This window comes from Strigops habroptila, chromosome 3 (assembly GCF_004027225.2).
Source record: "Strigops habroptila isolate Jane chromosome 3, bStrHab1.2.pri, whole genome shotgun sequence".
In the NCBI taxonomy this organism is placed as follows: Eukaryota; Metazoa; Chordata; class Aves; order Psittaciformes; family Psittacidae; genus Strigops; species Strigops habroptila.
In genome coordinates this window covers 75,900,914-75,924,163 of record NC_044279.2, presented here as the reverse complement: position 1 = coordinate 75,924,163, position 23,250 = coordinate 75,900,914, and the positions used below count along the sequence as shown (strand labels likewise).

Below are 23,250 nucleotides of genomic sequence, written 5' to 3'. Positions count from 1 at the left end.
GCCACCCACATTGTGACCTGCTCCTGTCCCCACGACTGGGAATGGCTCTGGGGAAGGAAGATGTAGCCGTGTGGCCCTGTGCAAACACTATCCTCCAGCACTGATGCAGGTCAGTGGGATTGTGTGCATCAGCAAACTTCTCATTGGCAGCTGATCTGGAACAAAGCTGAGGAGGGAGAGGGGACTTCAGCCCAGTGCCTGCTGCTCTTTGCTGCTGCAGGCTTGCTGTGGCTTTTTGGTTCCTGAGAGCACGCTATGCAGAACAGCCATCCGCTTCCCACAGAGCGTGGAAATGGCTATTTGCTCACCTCATACGTACCCCGCCTCTGCCTTCCACAGGCTGAACATGATGCCCTGCTATTGCTGCCTAAATCCCAGCATAAAATCCACCTTCCAATTTCGTTAAGATCCCATCCTTTGCCTCTTTGCAATACTCTTCTCAGCCATTCCCCAAAGCCAGGCAGCACACCCTGTCCCTGGGACAGCGTGAGCGCACAAAGGAATCAGAAACCTAAGCTGTCACCAGTTTTTCAATCCAATGTTTCTTTTATTTCTGTTCAGGTGAATGGAAGTCACGGAGTTAGTACAGTATAATTCACAAATCGATCCCCTGACCGGGCGCAGGGCCAAGGGGTGTCAGGCTGCACGATCCCGATGGCCTTTGGCAACAGTGACCTGACAGCAGGCTCTAAAGTGGATTTGTTTCTCCTTGGAGAAGAGTTGTGCTTTGGGATCTCCCCTCCCACTGTTCCTCATCAGCCTGCTGGGGTATGGCAAGAGTGAAATGGCATCACCAGCGCAGGGCTGAGCTTGCCACCTCCCAGCCACGGGGGCTGTGCTGGCACTGAGGAGGGGCTGGGGTCCCTCAGGCTTTGGGAAACGAGGATCCCTTTCCAGAATGCTACGGCAGCCACCTCACAAGGCACTGCTCTGCTCTGAGAGCATTTTGGCTAAAGCCTGTTGGGTTTTGAGAAGGGACTGCAGCAGATTGCTTGGGGCTTGTTATGTCTGGTTTGCAAATGAGAAGGCATGATGAACCACCTGACCAACCAAGCACCCATGAAGCCCTAATTCAGACTGATCCAACAATTCAATAAATAACTCCTCACCTTGGAGAAGGTGGGAAACAAAAATGGAAGGAGGAAGGGATGGTTGGAAGAACTCTGCCCCCAACCCATTCCCTCCTCCAATGTACACACACGCACACACACATGACAAATAAAATAAGGGGTTTTAAAAGTTTTCAGGTGGGTTTGAATTCATCTAGTAAAGGAGGTGTAAAAAACAACCAGCCCACCCCTGCACGCTTTTAAAGCATACACAGATGAAGCTGGGTGAAGGTCAGTTGTGACTGCGCCGCTCTCCCCAGCTGCTCAAGGGTGGCACTGGTGGGCAGGAGCACCAGCGTAGTGCCCCTTGCTGGCACTGTCTTGAGCTTTTCTGCCCTTGCCTGGAAAAGGAATGTTCCTCCCTCTCTCCAATGGCAGCAACGTCAGCGGTGTTTAGCAGCAGTGTGGGGTAAGATGTCCTGAGTAGGGCGCGTGAGCTATGTCCTAGCAGCTGTACACCGTCCCCTTGGGTCCTCTCAGCCCAGTAACGGAGCCCACCCAGCTCTGGCGCTCAAGGGAGGGGACAGCTCAAAATAAATAGGGCACCAGTTATGGTTTTGGCTGTGGCTCTAGAGCCTTGTGACACGGGAGTGTTTTCCTAACATTTTAGTTTAGGCCAGTAAAACCCAAAGAATCCTGGCTCTAATGCAACAGTTTTCTCCCGAAGTTAAAAATGGGACAGAAAGAGGACAAAAGCAGGCAGGCAGGCAGGGACAGGCAGGCCCAGTCCCCTCCTGGCCGAGGTCAGAGGCACGTGGAACTGTCACAGTTAGAGCGGGAGAAGGGACAGGGAGGGAGCAGTTAGTGCAAGTTTTCCCACAAACACAAAACTCCTTGGGGCTTGCTTTTCAGTTAATGACAAGAACACGCAATGGGGTAACGTATCCGAAAAGCAAATCCATTTTCTCCTCGCCTCCTTAGCAAGGCTTCACAGAGCAGGGACAGTCATGCTCCTCCACAGCCTTGGGAAGGGGAGTGCTTTGGTCAGAGTGCCTCATGCTGGGCAGAGGACTGGCATCTCCCCAGGGCAGCAGCTCCAGTGCCTGGGGAGGGAGCATGGGGAGAGGCGAGGGGAGTGGAGGGAGACAAGCCCCCTTCCTGGCAGGAATCCCAGCTAGCTGCAGGGAGGCCAGGGCAGTCGGGCAGCACATCCCTCCTGCTGCTGAGGTTCCCCCGCTCTAGCTTTTCTCCTTGGGAGACTTGCTCTTGGAGTCGTGCTTGTTGCCCAGCAGCTTAAGCACCTTCATGGGCTTGAATTTGCCTTTCTTCTTGCTCTCCGTCTCTGCCTCCTTGTGAAATTCTGGGGTTGCAAAGGGAGGTTGTTACTGTGGGATGTTGATGGTTATACATAGACGCGTGCACACAACAACAGGGGCAAGAGAGCCATGAATCAAAGCCCTCCACTGCATGCCCTTCTGTGCATATCACTTCTGTAATAAGAGGGGTGTGCAGCACAACTCTACCCCAAACTTTAACGGCCCTGCAGGAACAGCTCCGGAGTCTACACAGAACAGATTCAACCTCTCCTGTACACCGTTTCATCAATGGCTTGTGCTGGCCCTTGCTGGGGTCAGCAGTGAAAACATCGCTCCAAAGATCTTATTGAATGTTTCTTACCTTTCCTTTTAATCATGGCTTCCAATATTTTATCTTCCTCCTCTTCTCTGAAAGAAAGAATGGGAAAGAGGTCAGCATTCAGCCCTGAAAACAGCTGCTCTATTGTTTGAGGCTAGAGAACCTCCTACTTCTAACCCATGGAGGGGCAGATCCATCACTGTCTTGCGAGCATTTGCTACCAGCAGGATAAATCTGACGTGCTGCACATACTGCCCTGTCTTTCCCACACAAAGCATTCAAACAGACAAGGATCAGGAAGCCTGGGAAAGACATCAGCAACAGGGACATCTCGGGACACCCCCACAGGCTGCTCACATGGCACTGAGTCAGACAGGCAGTGGTTTAATCCCTCCCTCAGCCACCCCAGTCCTCACTCACCTCTGGCGGTCCTCATCCAGGCAGTTCACAATGGCGTTCCTCTGCTCAATGATGGTCACCAGCTCCTGCATCAGCACCTTCTCCCTCCCTCGGTCCTCGTCAGTCCAGTCCTTCTCTACCCAGACAAACCCCAAGGAAGGACAGGCAATTAAATGGCTGAAGGAGCTCTGAAATTCAGAGCTTTGGGGCAAAGATCTCCTAGCATGATCCCCTGCTACCCGGCCATGTTGTAGGGCCGGTTGGGCTAGCGGTGTTATGTAGGAGAGCACTGTAGGTGCCATCCCATGGGGATGAAAGAAGCACGTCCTTGCACAAGCCTGGGACATGCAATGAGATGGGACAGTGGCTCTGGAGCCAGCTGATAGCACTGGCATCCCTACAGATCTATCTCTTTTCACCTGAGGCCCACCTAAACAGGGGAGATGATGCCCAGGGGTAAACCAAAGGTAACTGCATCCAGAGTGATGCTTTACCTGGCTTGTTGAGGAGGCACCGCAGTTCGTACTCCACATCTGACTGCCGCTGCTCCAGGTTCTGCTGCTTGAAGCTGCAAGGGAAGGGGGCACTGTTGGGAGCTACTGCCAGGCTCCAGAGAGCCAGAACATCATCCCAAAGTACAGGGTGAGCTTGGAAAAAGCCACCAAGATGCTGATCTTCTATATAGCCAGGAAGTCAAGCACTAGGAAGGACCAGCCCTGGCTGCTCAAGGCCTTCCCTGAAGAGATGCTGCAGGGGCTCTGGTGACTCGCAGTGGGTCAGTTCCGAGAGTGTTTGGATAGATTTGTCTGTTTGCCCTCCTCCCCTCCCTTCTCCAGGCAAGGAGGCCGTGTCAGGCTCTCTCCTGGAAGTAGTATCAGGAGGCTGACACAGGGCTCCCTGCAAGAACATCAGTACCTCCCTGCACACTTGCACACACTTACATGTAGATGAGCTCCGATTCGTGGCGCACTAGCATGTGCTTCTCATGGATGAGCTTGAACCAGTCCACAAGCAGGCTGTCCTCAGGGCTGTCTGCCAAGCAAAGGGACAATTCAGAGCCATCCCCAGCCCTGCAGGATCCCACCACCCCACAGCAGGCTGGGCTCAGGCCCAGGAGAGGGGCACTGGGCTAGAGCCAACCCAACTTGAGCCTCTCCCTGAGCCCCGAGAGACCTCATCTCTTCTCCGACTGTTTTCACTCTAGGGACATCTCCATGTCCAGGGTATGGCTGTGACCATTCCTGGAGCCCAGGACAGCCCCTTGTGCTCTTCCAAATCCAGCATCAGCAGGGAGGAAGTCACTGCTTGTATCTCCTTGGCTGGACACTGCGCAACCCAAGGGTCCATCCTGCCCCACACTCCCGGACAGCCCACCCCACTCCACATACCATTCTCAGCACTGCGAAGTTTTTCCTCCAAGGCCACCCCACGGTGCTCCAGCTGGTCCAGCTGATGCTCGATGGCATCCATCTGCCCATAGATGTCTTCCTCGGGGATGTACTGATCTGTCTGCACCTGCCAAACCGTAAGGCAGAGACTTCCATTACCACCCACCTCCAGTTTCCAGTGGTAACCCAAAGGCTGATCAACACGAACGAGGGCGGGGGGACAACAGAACACTCGACCTAGGCATGGATCCGAGATCCCCACCCCACTCTGGATCTAAGGGAGACCATGGTGCTGCCATCATCAGGGTCTAGCCTAGATCCCATCCTACCCAGCCACGTGCTGCAACCCTACCCATACATGCATCAGCAGGGTGCATGTACACAGCTACGGCCCTGGGGGATAGTACAAAGCTGGCTTTCTGCCCCCTGCTCCCAAGAACCCTTTTACCTTGCGTTTGATCAGTGGGAAGCCATGACCTGGTGCAGGAGGACGCACTGGCTTGGAGCCCTTGGGAGGTTTCTTTGCAGAGGGGGAGGCAGCAGGAGATGGCTTTCGGTTGAAGGGGTTCTCTTTACAGGAAGACTGGAGAGGGAGGACAAAAGGAGATAAGTAGAGAGTCCAGGAAAGGGAAGGGATATAGCATCCCATCGGCTGGGACTGAGCAGACAGGGCAGCCCTGGGATTTGTCCTGTCCCACATCCTCCCAGAGGAGGAACACAGCACTCATCTCCACCAGCAGCCTAGCCATGCGGCAAAAATCAGCTGTGTTCCTCTTCGGCAACGGTTCCCCAGCAGCTCCCTGGAGAACAGCATGCTGAATTATTTGCCTTCATGGTTCCCTTCCTATTTGCTCTGACCACATGACATCCTGCCTCTTCTCTAACACATGGGGCAGGCAGAGTATGAGCACAGCCACCATTTAGGAAGCACATGCTTGAGGCTTGATTTCAGGGGGTCACACATCAAACCTATCAAAGGGACAAGCCTGGACATCACGCCACTGTGACCGGGTGATGGGGAAGAAGAGCCACCTGACCTGGATAAGAGGAAGGTCACCATCTTACCTTCAGCTGTGGCTTGGGTGAGGCAGGTGGCTTGGGGCTCCCAGCACCCCCATCTGAAGCCAAGAGGATGGGTGTAGGGCTAGCCCCAGCTGGAGGCTTTGGGGGCTGCCGACTGGGGCTGGTCTTTAAGCTGCCGGTGGAGACGCTCCTGCTGCCATGCAGGGTGCTGGGCTGCGCCTCCCCGCTGAAGCTGGCCAGCTCGCTGGAGGACGAGAAGGAGGAGTTGGTGGAGAGGCTGGCTGGGACAGCAGGGCTCTCGCTGGAGGAGACGCTGGCCAGCGGCGTGTCAGTGCTAGAGGTCTTGGTGGCCGTCGGCGTGTGGACAGTGGGCTCGGAGGAACTTTTGGGCACCGAGGCCTCATCGGTGTCACCCAACACCTTGGCTGAACTCTCGGAGTTGATGCTCTCAAGGCTAAGGGCTGGAGAGGGGGTGGAGGATGATGGCTCAGAGTGTGACAGCCTGGAGATGGGGTGGTGGGCTGCAAAGCAAAGGGAGAGCTCAGGGAGGAACAGGGGGGCAGGCAGGGGAGTGGTATGTACAGGAGGCATGGGCGAGTGCAAAGGGAACCAGTGCTGGTCTTCAGAGCAGATGGAAGGGACCCTCCCAACCCTTGCACAAAGGGCTTGCATGCAAATGCTGTGTTCCAGTGGGTAGGGAGCACATGGCTAACACAGGTCCCGGGACAACTGTCACTGCATAAAGGCCTGGCCTGCCAGGGTGATGCAGAGGTGCCTGGGAAGGAGGAGCCTCCAGGAGACCACACAGGCAACTGTGGAGGGGAGAAAAAGGAGCAGGGGGAAGCTCACCTAGTGGGGAAGCACTGGGGGCTCGTGGAGCTGGCCGCTTCTTCGTCTTTGGGCTGCTGGTGGGAGTGATGCCATACCAGGGGTGGAGAGGCCTGGGAGCAGCCTCGCTCTGTTCCTGCTCAGGTGTGCTCTTTTGGGTGTCAGCGCCCTCCGCTTCTTCCTCATCATCCTCCTCAAAGGGGTTGTACGGTTTGGGCTCTGTGGCATCAGGCCTGCTCTCCTCACTCCTGGCTTTCCCCACCTCCTCCCCATCTTCCTCCTCTGGAGTCCTACTTGGAGTCTCGTGGCTGCTGCCCGGGGGAGGAGGGGGAGCTGGCTTCTTCTTGGGCTCTGCCTGCACCAAGGCCATCCATGGTGGGTCCTTGGCTCTTGCAGCAACTCCAGCACTGGGAGAAGAGAAAGAGAGACTGAGGCGGCAAGGAGCAGAGACAAGCTGGGATGGTGAGGCACAGGAGGGGGACTTAGCCCTCAGGGTAAGGAATGGCTTGAGCAGTTTGTCTCCCACGCAGAAGCAGCTTTCTCATCCAAGGCTGGCCTTAGCCTTCCCCAGATACAAAGGGTCTCATTCTCTGCAGGGCAACCTATGGGCCCAAGGGAAGCACAGCCTGCCCAACTTTCCCGCTTGGCCCAGTGTTTTGGTTTCCAAATAGCAGCCTCTGAGGCTGAGCTTTATGGGCACAGCTGTTCTTCCCTTCCCAACACTGTTCCTACACTCAACTCTGCTCCCCAGGCTGTGGATGGAGTGGGAGCTGAGATCAGACACCTTCCCTCTGCAGTGACACTCCCCTCCTACATTTCAGAGAGCTGTTTGTCACCTCTGAGCATCCCAGGGATGGACTCCGCTGTGCTAACTCCCGTGGCTGGAAGCACTGCTGCTCCTCTGGGCAGGCACAGCCCACAGCGAGCCCACACCATGGCTCAGTGAGTCACTGCTCATCAGGAAAGCAGCCATCACTTGCCACGTGCACCCACTCCTTGGCTGTTGCAAATGTGAGGTGCTTGTGCAACCTCTCTCCCAAGAGCAGGCAAGAATGAACGAGCACCAGTGTGCTCCTGGGTAAGAGACCAGGAGGTGCAAAGGTTGCAGCCAGGCACTCACAACATCCCTGCTCTGGACCTTTCCCACAACAAACCCTCCACAGGGCAGACAAGTGTCTCCTTCTCAGCACCCACAAGCAGAACCACTGAAGAAAGCCCTTGGCAGTCTGCATGTGCCCCAAACTCTCTACAAACCCTAAGAGACAACAACCCTGGGAGGTATGGACAAACACTGTCAGCCTGACTGTGCTGGGCTGGTACCCATTAGGTAAGGGAAAGGACCTGATCATAGCCTACATCCTCATAAAAGCAGGGGCTGATGGAGGTGGGAGAGGAGACCACAGCTGACGTGTCCCCATAGCCCCACCTTGCTATAGGGTTTTTGCGTGTGATCTGCGAACAGAATGACGTACCGATCAGAGGAGCACGGTCTCCCTCGGGGTTTTGGGACAGGGGGGCTGGGTTCAGGTACCCTACCTAGAAAGACACAGGGTCAGACTGTCACAACACCGAAAGGACATGAAGAAAGAGGTTAAATCAATATGAGGCACCTCTCACACATCTCCTCATGGGAGATTCCCGCTCTGAGGAACTCATGGCGTTTCTCCCACTATCAGTGCAGTCAGTCAAGTCAAACCCAAACATCCCCTTTGCCTTTTTCTCCCCAACCTACCCCAGGAGCTGCGCCTGGAGAACTGACATGCCCCTCTGTCCCCATACCTGCAAACTGCTTGAGGACTGCCACTCCCCTCCACACTGGCAGCATCCCCTGGAGAAACATATGGGAGCAGGCAGGCATGAAACCTAGCGTGCTCTCCCCGCTATGGGGATGGCTGGCAATCGAAGGCTTGGTGTCTAAGCCTGAGATTTACGTGGAGGCAGAAAGGTGTCAGGCTGCAGAGGAGTGAAACTCATCACACTTCAGCTGCTAGAGAGGTGAAGGTAACTCCTGCCACCACTGTGTTCTCTTACCATTCACCATGCCAGGCACACACTCGCTGCCCTCGCTCTGCAGAGTGGACCTGGGCCGAGGGACAGGGTGAGAGGTAGGAGGGGAGAGGGCTGAGGCATCGGTGGCCCTCCTCGGGGCAGGGGTGGGCCGTGTGTCTCTGAGCCGTCCTTCCAGCGAGCTGGCTTTGTCCTGAGGGAGCGCTGTGGGCTTGCTGGGAAGGGGAGGTCTGGGCGGAGTCTGGGAGACCTGAGCAGGGAGCATCACTGGCTCTGCTTTGCTGGCCGTGCTGTCCTTCGCCACCGGGCTAGCCAGCCCCTCTGCAGGCACATGGGTCTCTGCCGTGCTCTCCAGGGAGTCACCATCGCTCTTCCCCACCTCTGTTCCTGTGTGGAAGCCATCCTCACCCGGGCTGCCAGCCTCAGTTTCAGTTCTTAGCTCTGGTGACTGTCGGTCTGGGCTGCGCCTCCTCTCTGCCTTCCCGCTCATGGCCAATTTACCACGATGCTGTGTGCAGACAAAAGTCCCTGCCTCTGACCCGGGCTTGTATGACCCCGGGAGCAGTGTGCTGGAGCACTCCTTACACCTGCCAAGGAGAAGAGAGAGCTCTGTGAGATGGGGGGCACCATCCTGCCCTTCAAGGAAGGTAACGCTCCTGGGATGTGAAGTTAGTTCTTGCCCTGCTACTAAATCCTAGTGCAGTTTCGGGGAAGTCATTCAGGAAAGGAGAGGAACAGAGAAATGTCACCGTGACACTGTATGAACCCATGGGGAGTTCCCAACTCAAATACTGTGTGCATTTGGGTTCCTCCTTCAACTCAGAAAGGATTTAACAAAAGTGGAAGGGCAGCATTAAGATATGGCATGGTTTCCAGACCTGGAAGAGTAGAAACCCACAGTTTTCCTGGAAAAGATGTAGCTGGTGTTGAACTTGGAGACACAACTACAAGATCACATGTGGCCCTGGGAGGGGAAGAGGGTTCAACCATTCATGAAACAGGGAGTATCTCAAGTGGAATTATGGAGCAGCTGGTTCAGAACCAGCACAGGGAGGCTGCGGGGCTGCCTTGTAGGGGCCGAGGGTCCTGGCTTGGTCTCACATTCACCATGCTGACCATGGAGCCCACCAGGGTCATAGCATTTGGCTGGAAGGATGAGGGAATAATGCAGTAGGGTCATTCTTACACTCTGCCTTGCCTGTTGAAACCAGGCTAACAGCTTCCCTGTCCTTCACTGTCCACCACACCTCCTTGGATCATCCACTCTTTCCCTGCTGAGCCTTTGAATCCTCCCCAGTGAAACCCTCCAGGTGCAAGTGTAATACCCAGTCCTGGCAACCAAGTCAGCCCTTTTCCACCTGGGGAGGGAGGTGGATAACATCCATGAAAGAGAGCCAAGGGTAAGGGGCTGATCAAGCACTCCCATGAAAACCAAGCTTGTTCATTCTTGTCTGAATGCCTGCTGCTTGCAGCAGCTGGCTACCCTACCCTGCAAGCAGATGATTTTGGTGAGGAATTCTGCTCTGGGTGCCCTGTTGACTGGGATTTCCTTTGAAATCTAGAGCAGAAGTGTGAGGACACAGGAGCTCTAGAGAAGGGGTATGATGAAACGAAGAGGTGGCAAGTTCAGACAAGGGGAGAAAGAGGTTTGTTTTGGTTTTATCTCTGTCAACCCACAGAAAACACTGCCACAGGACATTTCCAACCAAGCAGCACCCATGAATCAGCAGGGGTGGGAATGTATGTGTGTGGAACAAGAAAAGGAGAAAAGCATAGAGAGGCAGAACACTTGCAGGGATCTTACTGCTTAGTCTGGAGGGTTATGAGCTGTGCAAGGCAGACAGGACACCTCTCCTATTCTTGGCCATGAGTGATGCTGCACCTGCACTCCAAAGCTCCTGCTTTTGCCCCAGCTGCAGATGGGAAGCTTGATGGGCCCCAGCTCAGCTCCCCTCCTTTGACACTGGTTTCTATGACACATCCCTGGCTGGCTTAGGCAGGTGAATGAGGTCTCCTGTATCTTCCCAGTGGTCCAGTATCTCTGTCCTCAGGTGCCAGCTGTCGACTTGCCAATTCATGTCCCATGGCCCACATGAGAGATCTCATCCCTTCACCATCAGAGCAGGTAAAGCAAAGTGAAATGACTTCACAGGCGCTGCAGGTAAGGACCTGCACCTAGGGAGTAACCACAGAGCTGCTGACGTCTAATCCTTCATTCCTCAGTTTGGTAACAGTCTGCAGCTCTCCACATGCTCCTCTGAGAGCTCAGCACCACCCCAGGCAGCATGGGAGCCTGTATATCCAGTTGAGGATGCGGAGTGTACGTAGAAGGAGGTCTGTAGGATGATGTCCTGGCTTAGACCTCACTGGAAAGTGGTGGTGGGAGTTCTGGGTAGGCAGGTGGTAAAGAGGCAGAGCATCCTGGTTTATGGAAGTGGGAGAAGCACACGGGGCTGGTGTCCCAAGTCAGTGAAGTGGGAAAGTGCAGGGGAGCAGGGGAGGCAAGCAGCACAGAGCTGGATACAATGGACCACTCAGACAACTGCGACAGGGGGCTGGCAGGCAAACAGACCCTCTCCAGTATCATCTCAGGCACTGTCATTGATGTTCCATGTTACCCAAGGACCACAGCACACACGAAGATAGGGTGCAGGTGGCCATAGACCTCCAGTTTGCTGAGAAGAGTGTCCAACCCCTCCAGGCCCGGCCATGACATACCTAAAGCACTGGCGGTGGTAGAGCTTGCCCTCAGCCAGGTAGCGCTGGACCAGATGGACGTGCTGCTGGCAGGCTGTGCAGGTACTGCTGAGCGTGGTGCGCTGGGACCGCTCCAGTGGGTCTGAGTGGGCATCGTCCTGAGACACACAATGCATGGGGAGCTCAGGATGGGAGCTATGAGCTGCTCCACCAGAGCAGCTGTTCCTAAGCAAGGCCCATCGCTGTGTGTTTGTGGTACAGTCTGACCTCAGGGTCTGACAACGCAGAGAACAGCTGCCCCTGAATCCAGGCACAGGCAGGCTGCCTCTTCCCAAATTAGAAGGGGACACTCCAAAAAGTGCCTTTCCCCTATCCAGGGCTGAAGGGCTGTGGAAGGGACTAGTCTAAACCCCAGGTGGCAGCAGGGACCTGCAAGAGGAAGACCTTCTTTTTGGAAAATATACCATCCCAGACATCTGCTAAAACCTGAAATAAAGGGCTGAGAAAGAGCAAGCCATCTTTTCTGCTCTTCTAATCCCATATTCCTGCTCTTTACTCATCCACAGGATTATCAACCCATAGGAAGGAGGGTGCTTGTACCCTGGGTGGCTCAAGGAACCGTCTGGCACCAATCTGCCCAACCTCTTGACTGCCACAGACAAATTTCAGTCCACTGATTCCTAGAGAGAAATCACTCTCTCAGCTGGGTCCTCCAAGGCACCAAAATCCCAAACACCCCTCCCAGCCCAAAAAAACACAGATAGCCCCCTACAAAGATCCATCCCACTGCGACAGGCTCTCTCTTGTCTCCTCACCCACAGCACAGGGAGCACCACTGCCTCAGGCTGGCTTTGAACTGAGAAATTAGGTACCTGTGGTGCTGGGGGACTCTCGACTGCAGCCACGGGCTTCTTGTGGGACAGCAGAGGAGGAGAGGAGTCAGCAGCTGGGCGCTTCATAGGTGGAGGGACGCCGGCTGGAGGCAGAAGGCAAAGGAGGATCAGGCACGGAGAGGAGCAGTGACTCACACCGCCCATGGAGGGGAAGGGGAGGGGGAAAGAAAAATATCATAGAGCCTTGTGACATAGGACAGGACTTGCCACTCCCAACACTTCAGAGCTTATTTTAGGTGGAAGAGACAAACACAATCTAATAATGGGTCAGCTGCAAGGCTGCCAGAGAGGCTGGCCCTGCTGTGGATCCCCTTCTGTGGACCAGGGATACCAGTCTCTCACTGTGATTTTATTTACTCATCAAATGCTGCTTGGCTTCCTCGTAACCAACTCCCTAAGCAATGCTTAAAGCCCAGAGCACCTCGGGTAGCTGCTGATGTGTTGTTGTGACTCACTGGGCCTCAGGGCTTACAGGCTGTCAGCACGTCTACAAGCATCTCTTGCCCATCAGGGCTGGCACTCACACACCAGTCTCCAGCAGGAGTTCCCCCCTCCTTGGCTGAAGGCCAGAATCCCTGGAGAAGTACATGCACATAGAAGAGATTTATCTGATGTTGTGGCTCGAAAGCAGAGCAGAGGAGACCTGGAGCCCTCGTCTCCACCTGGAAGGATGCCCTGGAAGAGGTGTCTCAGAGCAAGACTCAAATCAGGTTGCAGTTGCAAGAACAGATGAGCTCATCTGAGACACTCAACCCTGGTTCCCCTCCCTCTGTCCTCCGGTCTGTCGCTTCACACTTACAGATGTGATAAAATTTGGCTGTGATAGGCAGGTTGCCTATCTAGCTTTCTCTCATTTTAATGGGTTAAAGTAGATCACAAAGGGGTCTAATGAGCACCAGGGGCGGTGGCCCAACCCAAGTGATTGCAGAGGGTGGATTAACAAGGCATTCCTCTTTCCGCAGGCTGAGCTGTTAAATCACTCCCCACCTCTTGTGAAACCTCGCCCTACTCTACTCCCTGTTCCAGGCCTTCCTCACCGGCACCAGCAAGATCCAGGAGGGGCAGGCACTACCTGCTCCTCTCTCCTTCCCCACAAACACACACAGCTCCCATTTGCCATAGGAAGAAGGAAGCACAAGGTAACACTGAGTTTCCTGTACTCAAGTAGGGACAAACTGGAAGCCAAAGGGGTAGGAGGACACTCACCTTGGCTGGGGTTGTTGAAATGGTTGTAATACTGAGACACATAAGTCATGATGCTGAGGCAGTCGGGGACTTTCATGGAGACCATGTCATTGGGATCTAGCAGGGCTGGGATGCCCAACTCCCGCTCTGCCAATTCAAAGGCCTGCAGGAACAGCAAAGAGACATGTTAAGGAGAGAAAAACTGATGCTCTCTGAAAAATAACAGATAAATCAAGTTGGAAGGGCCCTGGGAAGGTTAAAGTAGTAAGCCTACGGCACCCCCGATGGACCAAGGATCACAGACATGCTGCTTAACTGGAAAGGGAACAACAGAAGCAAGGGAATAAGCTGCTACAGCTGCCCTTTCCTGCAAGGCATTTCAGCTGCCTGTGCCCCTGCAGCGCCCACCTGAAGGGTCCTGGCATTTGGCTGCTGCACTGGGACAGGGATGGTAACTCTCAGGAAGTCTCAGTTTTCATTGGAAAAATCCCCCAAAACAGTGTTTCTTCAATCCATGAACATGGCACACCACCAGTGCCCTCATGCAGGAGCCCAGCAGAGCCTTGGCTGGCACTATGAAGCGCCCAGGGCTGGCAGATACTTCCAGTGACACAGCCAAACACCAGCTCTACTGAGGAGTGTTCCCAGCCATTCCAAATGCTCACCCCACAGAAACACCGATTCTGCCCTTCCTTTCATGTTCTGGGGTGCCACATCTTTCCCTCTCACAGTTAATGCAGCCATTCCGGCTCAACAGCCAGCAGCCTGCCATGCACAAGCCACGTCAGGACTTTTCTGTGTCTCAGCAAGTAGAAGTGAAAAGGACATTGTGATAAGAAGCACACAGCTCCTACAAGTGCATATATGGGTACTTGAAAGGAAGGTGTGAAGGAGGAAAATAGCTGTTTGAGAGCTCTCCACTTAGCAGCGCATGGATAACTGGCTGTATGCTGGCCATCCTGCTGTTGTGCCAAGGGCAGTGTATCCACACTGATCTCCAAGGGAGGGGGCATGTGAGGCTACAGCAGGGACTGAAGAGGAAGCAAGCCAGGAGGGGATGGGAGTGGTGTGGGCACTGAATTGTGAGGTACCAGGTGCAGGGTGTGCATAAAGACTGAAGGCACCTGGTCTCTGGGGCACAAGGTGCTGTGCAGGGTGTGGGATCTAAAGAAAAGGAATAGAGAAATAAATGAAAATGGGTATTTACAGGAACTGGGGATATAAAATGTCCCCTGTGGGCACCCATCTGTGCTCAGTCTGGCTTTAAACTGGTTCTCTGGACTAAGCCTTGCTGAACATGAGGCTGCAAGCAGCAAGGACAGACCCCAGCTTAGGGGTCACTAACAGGACAAGAAACTCCTTGCATATCTCTTGAATGGGAAAAGATAGCTGCTAATAGCTCAAAGGGACCAACTGGTCTAGGAAAGGCCATGGCCAAGATCCAACTGGAGAGTCCTAATCCTGAAACCCAAAATGACCTAGTTCAATTCATCTTGGGAAGGTGATGGTCCAAGTCTCTCCACGGACTATTAGATGGAGCCTGCAGCAATTAGGTCTTTCAGAAAAAAAACCCCAACGCTACCACTGCTCTGTCCTACCACTGGGCCTTGGAGCTGGGCATCTCCCCATTCCCCACTGCTTGCTTGTGCTCTTGGCTCCAGCTGTCCCAAGCAGGAGTGGAACATTGCAGACCAGCCTAGGTCCAGCACGACCTTCCTCTCTGTTTATGCTTGGAGTAAAACTAGCTTCCTGCCTCCATTGCCTGCAAGTCTGGAACAGCTGAGTTCAAGAAGATGTTGCATCATTTAATCTTCACCTGAGATGTTGTCTTAGCAACTACCAGGATAACCATCTTATCTTCTCTGCAGTACAGGCTGGAAGCTGATGTTTCACATTCGCTTATGTTTCCACAGAAGCTCCTGCCTGTTACTTACAAGCACAGATTTATTTCCTTCCCCTACACCCTCACCACTGTCACAAAGTCCTCCCACACTCCATGACCTCCATCAAGTCCTTCTCATGTCCCTTCTTCCCTCCACACACTGCATAATGGGGACTTACCAAGCGGTTATTCTCATAGACATCATCCTTGGAAAGAGAATCAAAGTCTCTGAAATGAGAAAGCAGAAGAAAAACACATGAGGTGCAGAGGAAAAGCACCCCAATGCCACCACATGCAGGTTCTCAGGACAGCAAACCTTACAACAACTCAACATATAAGACCCTAGATAAACAAAACCTTGGCAAAGCAGATCTTCAGGTTGTAAAGGGAAAAAGAAACCAAAGGGAAATCGCAATTAAAAAAAGAAAGCAAGTCCCAGACGGGTGGTGACCAGGAAATTAAAATGTCATTCTGGTCTCTCTTTGCCTACTTCTTCAGCCCTCACGATTAAAAGCTGCAGAAACACCAGGGCCACGTTCCAATGAGCACCATGCACTGCTGCAGTGAAGGGTGCACCACATCAACTCAAACTTGCCCCTCCAAGGCCACAGGCACAACAGCAGGAGGAGGATGGGGAAGCAGATTCCCTCACCTCAAGAGAAAGAACTACCTGCACTAGAAGTCTCCCTTCTACAAGGCTCCTTAGACAAAGGTCTTAAACTGCGCTCTGTCCTCGCTTGCTTCCCAACACTCTCAGTACGCAGCAAACTGTCCGTGGCCACAGTCTTTTCAGCAAGACATCTTGCTGAATGCAAGGTGCTCGGGGCACAGAGAGGAACCTTGAAGTTCCCAACCCGGGCATGTTGTGGCATCTCTTGATCCCCTGGATCTGTTCAGGGGATTGAATCAGCCTGGCCACAGGGATTGATCAGCTGCCTTCATCAGAGGAGCAGAGGGTAGCAGGTTAAAGCGATCTGCAGGTTTTCAACAGAGGGGGAGAAACACAGGAAGGAGTTAGTTATGCCTTCTGCATGTGTGCGTGGGTATAATGTGTGAAAACAGCATCACGCTAAACTGATTATGGCCCCTTCCTGCCAAGGATCTCAGCTTTGTTACCAAAAAAACCTCATGCAGCAGCTTGGTGTGCCTGCAAGCTGGATTCACAGAGGAGGACATAGTCTGAGAGGTTTAGGGTCAGGCAAAGCCACCCCAATGGCCCAGAGAGAGGTACCAATGCTTAGGAGACCGACCCAGGAAGATGATTCAGATTTAAGGTGGGGAATGTATCCCTCACCCCAACAGTGGTGAGAAGGAATTGAGTGAGACAACAAATCCCCATCCATGTACCTGCAGAGAAGGGCTGCAGGAGCTTCTCTTCCTCCATCCCCCTTTGGATCTTATTGCCTTTTCCTGTGACCCCAGCTCAACTCATCCTGGCACCGCACTGCAGGGCAACCAGCCCCTTCTTGAAGCCCCTCATGTGCCTTTCCCAGCGCTGCAGAGGAAGCCCGTGATGAGCTCAGGAAGATTTCCCAGCTGCCTGCACTGCCATAAAACTACACTTCCTCCGTTCAAAGACGCTGCTGGTGCCGTTTCCTCCCAGATAAATGAAACTGCAGCCGCTCGCTGCTGCGGGAGCAGATGCGGTGGACAGGCAGAAGAGGGGCTGGATGTTCAGCTCTGTGTTAGGCACCTTTCTGACAGCTCATGCAAATACGTGCACAGAACGCAGCCTCTTCAACATACCACAACTTTTCCCTTTTTACACACTGGTGAGAAAAGGCTTCAAGCTGCAGCCTTTGCTTTGATGTGAAAACTAGTGCCTTCTTTATATTTATGACTAGTTTCCACTGGGAGATGGTTTTTTCCCTACGTCTTTTTTTATTCCCTGGAGAACTCCTTTAACCTTGCTGCATGTTTTGTACGTTTGTTTGTTTGGTTTGGGATTTTTTTTTTTACCTTTTAAAGAAAATACCAGCTTGGGAACGCAGGAGAAGTGATGACAGCAAAGTTATACATCAACTGCCCTCTAAACATTCATGACCTTCATTTTGAATACCCTCACTTTCAACATATGGGAGTGGTACAGCTGGAAGGTTGAAGACTCTTTGGTGGCCTGGGCTGAGAGAGTATTTTTTGACAGATGAAACATCATGTCCATTCCACTCTGCCTCAGCAAACTAAAGCTGTTTTAGTAAACCAAGACAAATCTGCCTGGGAAAGTAGATGCCAGCAGAGAGGACGTGAAGCTCAAAAGGTAACGGTGGGGCTACCAAGCAGCAAGGGAATAGAAGTTTTCCACTAACGTAGGATTGCAGACTCTCAGCTTTCACTTCACATTCTACAGTCCATGAGTATGAGGCCCGAGGGATCACAGTGTATTCAGTTCCTCTCTGCTGCATTTCCCAGCTCCCTCTCCAAACAAGCCAAGCAGGACTGTGCTGATCTCCATCACTCCCAACGTGAGCACTCCCACATGGTGCTGTCGCGTGACATCCCTGCGGCTCTGGGCATGTTCCCTGTACCAACATGCAAGGAGCATGGCCTCTCAGGCATGGGGAAAAGTCGCCCCAGACGTACCCTTTCCCCTCCACATGTGGATTTCCTTGCCCTGATCTCAGAAGCCTTTCATCCAGCCCTGCTCAGGCTCCTTTCCTGACAACATACCAGTCCCAGGGACTGGATGTAAGAATAGACAAGAATCTGGCTGTCCCAGTCGAACAACTGTCTTGACTCAGCAAAGCCCAGCATCATAGCATATCCTGGAGTAATATTTCCATGCAAATAACATCCCAAGCGCTTACCTAATTAGATACATGCAGAGCCACTAAGCACTCTGGGGTTTCGGGCAGCTGCCAGGGAGCACAGCAGACCCAGGGAAGGGGGAAGGGTGTGCTGTACAGCTAAAACCAGAGCTAATTCCTGGATTCCTCAAATATAAATCATGAGCACTTTAACGGCAGTGCCGCATAATAGGCCCTTCAGCTTTCCAGGTCTTGCAGGGAAACGCAGGCAGTACTTGGGAAGGAACAAATGAGATTTGTGATCCAGCCTGTAACCGAACCCACAGCTCCAGGGACACAAACCAGCACGGCTCTCATCTCTTTTCCTCAAGCCTCCATCTCTTTCAGCACTTAAAAGGCACATGCCATGTCCTCTCAGACTTCTCACCCCTGAATGCCAAGAACATTCCCTGAGCTCCAGGGAGGCTGCACAGCTTGGGACGCTGAAAGATGCTTTCTGCCTCACTAAGCTGCAGTAAATGCCTTGTAAACACTCATTTAATGCTTCAGATTTCTAGAGCACTGAGCAAACAAACTTATTAATCCCCACAGTCCACTGTCAGGTTGGCCTGGATGCTCCCAGCTTAACTGACGAGGGAAAAAGAAGAGATTAAATGTCTCGCCTCGAGATCACACAGCCAGCAGCGCAGTCAGAGGCTAAATCCAGGTTTCCCCTTTCCCTGATTGGAAGAGTGAGGTAGTGAAACCAAGTGAGGTGTGTGTACAGGAGCAGAGCTCGACTTCCAGCTTCATGGTTCAACACGCAGGTTTATGCATCTCATCCTTGGTGGTCAGTTCAAGACACCTTTAGCTGGATTCAGTAGACACTGAGCACATCCAGTCTACTTCTTTCAAAACATCCCAAACTCCCTAGTGGTTCCAAGAGCTCTGTGGGAGCTGCTCTGGCGCTCTCCACGACAGCATCCCTCTGACACCACATGTTTTACCCCAAGACAATTGTGTTCAAATCAGGGGTCACACAGAAGATTGTCCTCAGCCTCACTTACCCACACAGCCTTTCATAACAGCCTCTTCCCCAGCGTGTCACATACCAGCACAGCAGCCAAACGGAGGCACCCAGGCAGGGTCAGACAACCAGGACACACCAACAGCCACCACAGCAGCAAAAGAAAGCCTGGAGGATCAGGGTGCCGGAGAAGTGGTGCCACACAGGTAGAGAGCTCCAGCCCAGCTCCTGTGCGGATGTGCTCATTCCTCCCCTGTCACCCAAGGGAAAGCCAGCAGGAAGCGGGGAAGGCTGAAGTTCTGTACTCAGCTGCTCTGGGGAGCAGCATGGCCGTCTCACACAGGCCAGGAGAGTCCCGCACAAAGGAAGACCACAGAAGGTCAGAAATGTACTCATATATCCCTGCCAAGTCCCATTACCGGCCTGACTAAAAGCACTTTAGAAGAAAGAAGGGCAATCACTTTTCCTCCGCAGTCAGATTTACTATCTCTGATCTGATCTACCCACTTCCAAATTGGGACAGGCTGAAGAAGCTGGAATCAGATGAAATGATGCTGCTCTCCGGCCCACCCTCTGAAAATCCTTCGACAGCATGCCATGTCCTTGTAAGGCCCTGGACTTTGTCTCTACAATACAGCAGAGGACCTGTGAAGTTAGGACATCAGTTAGGACATCTGCCAGGAGCAGATTTAAGCCCGCTGACAACTTAAGAGCAGCGGCTGCTGCCTAATGGAATGGTAAATATGATTAATGTGAAAGCATCAGGTGGTTTTAGTGGTGTTTATTGTAAGCTTTTGCTGAAAAGCTTTTCAGTTCCCTGTTACTGTGCCACTTACATTAAAGAAATCATTCAGAAACACACTAATTGCAAGTGCTCCTGTCCTTAATTTGCCTCTTCCTCTCCAGCAGCTGGTCAAAGCAAGCCCCGACCCAGGAGCTGTTGGGACACAAGAGCATGCAGCGCTCTCAAGACCCAGGGTGATGCAAAGCCATCATACATTTCACCTCTTGGTGGTTCCTGAATGCCACACTGAGGGTTTTGTGGCAGCCACCTGAAACACAGCAGGCAGCACTTTGGTTTCTAGCCTATCTGTTCCCTATCTGTTCAGCTTCTGCTTGTAAGACCACAGACCTGTTTTACCCTCTCATGGACACTCTGCAGCTCCTCAGCGGAGTCACTGTCAACCCTCTGCCTGTTAGAGGTTGCTGCTGTGACAAAAGGCCACTCCCGCAGGCAACTCAGAAAGAAGGATTTGGTCAGTTCAGGCAACCTCAGAGGAAGAGCCACCAGTCCTGGCGCAGAACGTGACAGGGGACACACCACCAGGCTCTGCTGACAGGCGAAGAGCGCATATATGCCAGAGGCAAGGCAAAGCGGGCTAATGCCTACCTGCACTGGAAGGGCTACCAAAGACTGGAGCAGACGGGAGGCGGGTCCCCAGCAGTGCTGGGGCATGTACGGTTATGGCAGCAGGTCGGGGCAGATTCCTCCCAGCGGCTCAGCCAGTTTCTCCAGCCTGACACTGTGCCCCCAAGCAATCCCAAACTCACCAGCTGCCTCTTGAAACTCACATTCCCCCTCAGAGCCACCCTTCGAAAGGGGGGCTGATGGAGGAAACTCAACTCCAAGCCATTTGCTGGGGTAGGCTAGGAAGGGTCGGTATCCCTGCTGGTATTTGCTACCTCCTGCTTTCACTGTGGCATCCACAGAAAACAAGCTGGAAGGGAGTGCAAGAAGCAACCTGGTCCAGGGCTCTGCATGCTTTGGAGTGACTGCATCTGGCAGCTGGGCACATCCCTATGCCAGGCAAGCCTCTGGTCCTTGGGAAGTGGGAATGCCCAGCTCTCACAGAGGAAAAACACCCCATGCCCGTGCCAGCACCGTGCCCCCTCCCTGGGTGTATGGACCTGGCCCACCTCCACACTCTCCTCAGCCTTAAACCACACGACTCCTGCTATCCCTGACCTTGACGGGCCTGTGAGCCCAGGTCAGCGGGTCGCTCTCTGAAGCATGGCACACTCCATCCCGGTACCAAATGACTTCGGGAAGCCACAGAGCCCCTTCTGCGCCCTCTGCCCCTGGCACCCCCCCCCCATCCATGCACAGGCAGCCTCAGTCCCTCCCTGCCAGCCAGCCTGGAGCCACTTCCACCGGCGCCTCCACCTCCCCAGCTCCCTGCCCAGGGAGCCCCGGCCCAGCCCCTCCAGCCTCCCCTCTCCTCCTGCGCCCAGCGACCCCGGGCCGGAGCCGGGCCCCGCGGCACGCCGTCCACGGCGAGGCCGGTGCGGCGCGGCCTGCACGGCCGCCGCTGCTCACTCACAGGAGGTCGGGCCGGTGCCGGTGCAGGATGGCGCAGAAGGCCAGGCCGTCGCGGAAGGAGGCGCTGAGGTCGCGGATGTCCACGTCGCGGTACCCCTCGCACTGCCGGCGGCACCAGGCTTGCAGGGCGCCCCGCGGGCCCGACATGGGGGCGACCGCCACCACTGCCGCCGCCGCCGCCACCGGGAGCACAGGGGCGGGGCGGGGCGGCACCGCCGGGCGGGACCGACCGGGCCGGGCGGGGCTTGGCGAAGGGGGCGCGGCCTGTGGTCCCGGGGCACGTGGCGGCCGGTGCCCGCTCCGGTCCCCGGTGCCGGCCCTGATCCACCGGGAAGGGAGGAGCGGTGCGGGCTCCCCCCTCAGAGGAAGGAAGGGCTGGGAAAGGGGTGGCAGAGTGAGAGCGTGAGCAGAGCGGGGAAAGACGGGAGGGAAGGGGATGGAGCGGTCCCCCGTGAAGGGGGAATCCCAAGGGAATTCCTGCTTCCAGGTTAGGGCAGGAGACTGGGTAGAGTTATTCGCTCCACCGCTCTTCCCGTTGCTCAGAGAAGGCTCAGTTCTCAGAGAAAAGCCCTGCAGCCTGTTTTTCCACGCAGTCCCTGAGGACTCCAAGAGGGAACTGAAAACAGTTGGGACTGAATTCGGGTTTAACTTCAGCTAAAGAACAAGAGCACCAGGCAACGTCATTTCTGGATCTTCTTCAGGCTCAGCCATAAGGCTGCTCCAGGCACAAGCAGTTCTCGCGGTCAGAGACACAAGGCACAGCAGCAGAGGACATGGAAACATCAGGCAGCAGAGTATGGGTGGGATGTAGGTGACTCCCAGGGTAGGCTCAGTGCCAGGAAAGGCTTTGAAGATGGGAACACTTGGAGTCACCAGCAGCACTTCACAGGAAGCCCTGAAAAAGTGGAGGAAGAGCGCGATACAATCTCAGGAACACACGGCACAGAGGAGATGGATTGTCGCACAAGCTGGCTTGCACGCTCAGTGTGATGGTCTGACAAGGGCAAGAGGAAGCGTGCTATGAAACTTTATTTTGCTGCACATTGTTTTTTTAGGCAAAGATGGGCAATACCTCTGTGAAACACCAATCCATCACACTGATGTTGAGCTCACTGCTGCCCATCCCAAGCCAGCAAGAGTCCCCTATCTCCATTTATTTATTTTTAATGGGATATATATTCCTTTCCCCAGTCAGACCTCACACTTAGCACCCTCCTTCCTCTATTGCACTGTTACATTCTGTTGGTCCATGGCCCTAGAGCTTTAACAAGGGGAAACCAAATTCCCCCTGAATGGCTTCTGCAGCCTCCCCCTTCAGTGCCCAAAATAAGCTGTGGTGTAAATCACAAGAAACACTGCTATGTAGGGAAAAAGGAAATGAAGCATTGTCTTGGGTTCATAATGACCGAGCTGGCTGCTCAGCATCCCCCAGACCTGCCTGACAGTGTCTTCCTGATGTATCCTAAGGGAGAGCTGGATCAGGGGTGTTTTCTTGACTGTCTTTTCCAGGTTCCATAATCATACTCACCCCCTTCATGACTATAGGTCAGAGGCAGAGACACAGAGCAGATAACCCTGTGCTGTGGTTCCCTCTGATAAAAACTATTTTGACCAGAACTGCCCGAGAACGCTTCCACTAACCAAACCCTGCCATGGCAGCAAGGCTGGAGCTCCAACGAAGCCACCCCGCCTCCCTGCAGCACGCCTGCCCAGCAGCGATGGGGCTCTGTTGATGCTGCTGAACACCCTGCACTCCTTGAGCTTCCAGCAGTGCCAGGCACCGCAGCTCGCCGAGCCCATCTTTCTGCTCCGTGAGAGAGCTGCAAGCTCCTCCTGGCTCCGTTCCACCAAGTGCCAGCCTTGCTCCGTTAACCTTCAGCGGTCCCTTAGACAAGGCATGCAGCCAGGCAGACCGGCAGATGGTCTCTGCATCCTCTGGAAGCAGCTCTGGCAGACACAAACACAAGCAGCAGCGTATTCACATAGCTGGGAACAGCCTGTAACCACTGGAGTGTTTAAGATGATACATATACGCATTATAAGTCTGTAATTCTGACATGCCAATCATAGATTAAAAGCAGACTAAATCCCAGTAACATATTGGATTCCTTTGCTATATGCTGTGAACTAGAAATGATCATGGAGATCCTGCCCTGCCAGCGGTTTTCCTGTTGTATATCACATGTAGCCGAGC

At 53.9% G+C, this 23,250-nt stretch overlaps 1 protein-coding gene across 1 annotated transcript; it reads right to left on the bottom strand.

Annotated features, from left to right (window-relative positions):
• Positions 1 to 522: 522 nt before the first annotated feature.
• MICALL1 (MICAL like 1) lies at positions 523 to 21,261 on the bottom strand. Its single transcript, XM_030478688.1, has 16 exons — positions 21,058 to 21,261; positions 15,166 to 15,214; positions 13,126 to 13,267; positions 11,899 to 12,002; positions 11,048 to 11,184; positions 8,354 to 8,916; positions 7,795 to 7,858; positions 6,344 to 6,729; positions 5,537 to 6,015; positions 4,920 to 5,054; positions 4,472 to 4,598; positions 4,025 to 4,115; positions 3,578 to 3,651; positions 3,105 to 3,219; positions 2,727 to 2,773; positions 523 to 2,409 (listed from the first exon to the last, which is right to left on the bottom strand). Exons 1-16 carry the CDS (start codon positions 21,201 to 21,203, stop codon positions 2,288 to 2,290), a joined length of 2,781 nt encoding a protein of 926 aa, XP_030334548.1. The 5' UTR covers positions 21,204 to 21,261; the 3' UTR covers positions 523 to 2,287.
• Between the last annotated feature and the right edge of the window lie 1,989 nt (positions 21,262 to 23,250).

What these genes read in the sequence shown, in the direction of transcription:
- MICALL1 (XM_030478688.1), bottom strand. Translation starts at nt 21,203, where the DNA reads ATGTCGGGCCCGCGGGGCGCCCTGCAAGCCTGGTGCCGCCGGCAGTGC. An exon ending in TCTATGAGAATAACCGCTTG is followed by an intron (nt 13,268 to 15,165) that starts GTAAGTCCCCAT and finishes CTGTTCCTGCAG; the next exon opens with GCCTTTGAATTGGCAGAGCG. An exon ending in ACTTCGCAGTGCTGAGAATG is followed by an intron (nt 4,116 to 4,471) that starts GTATGTGGAGTG and finishes TTTGCTTGGCAG; the next exon opens with ACAGCCCTGAGGACAGCCTG.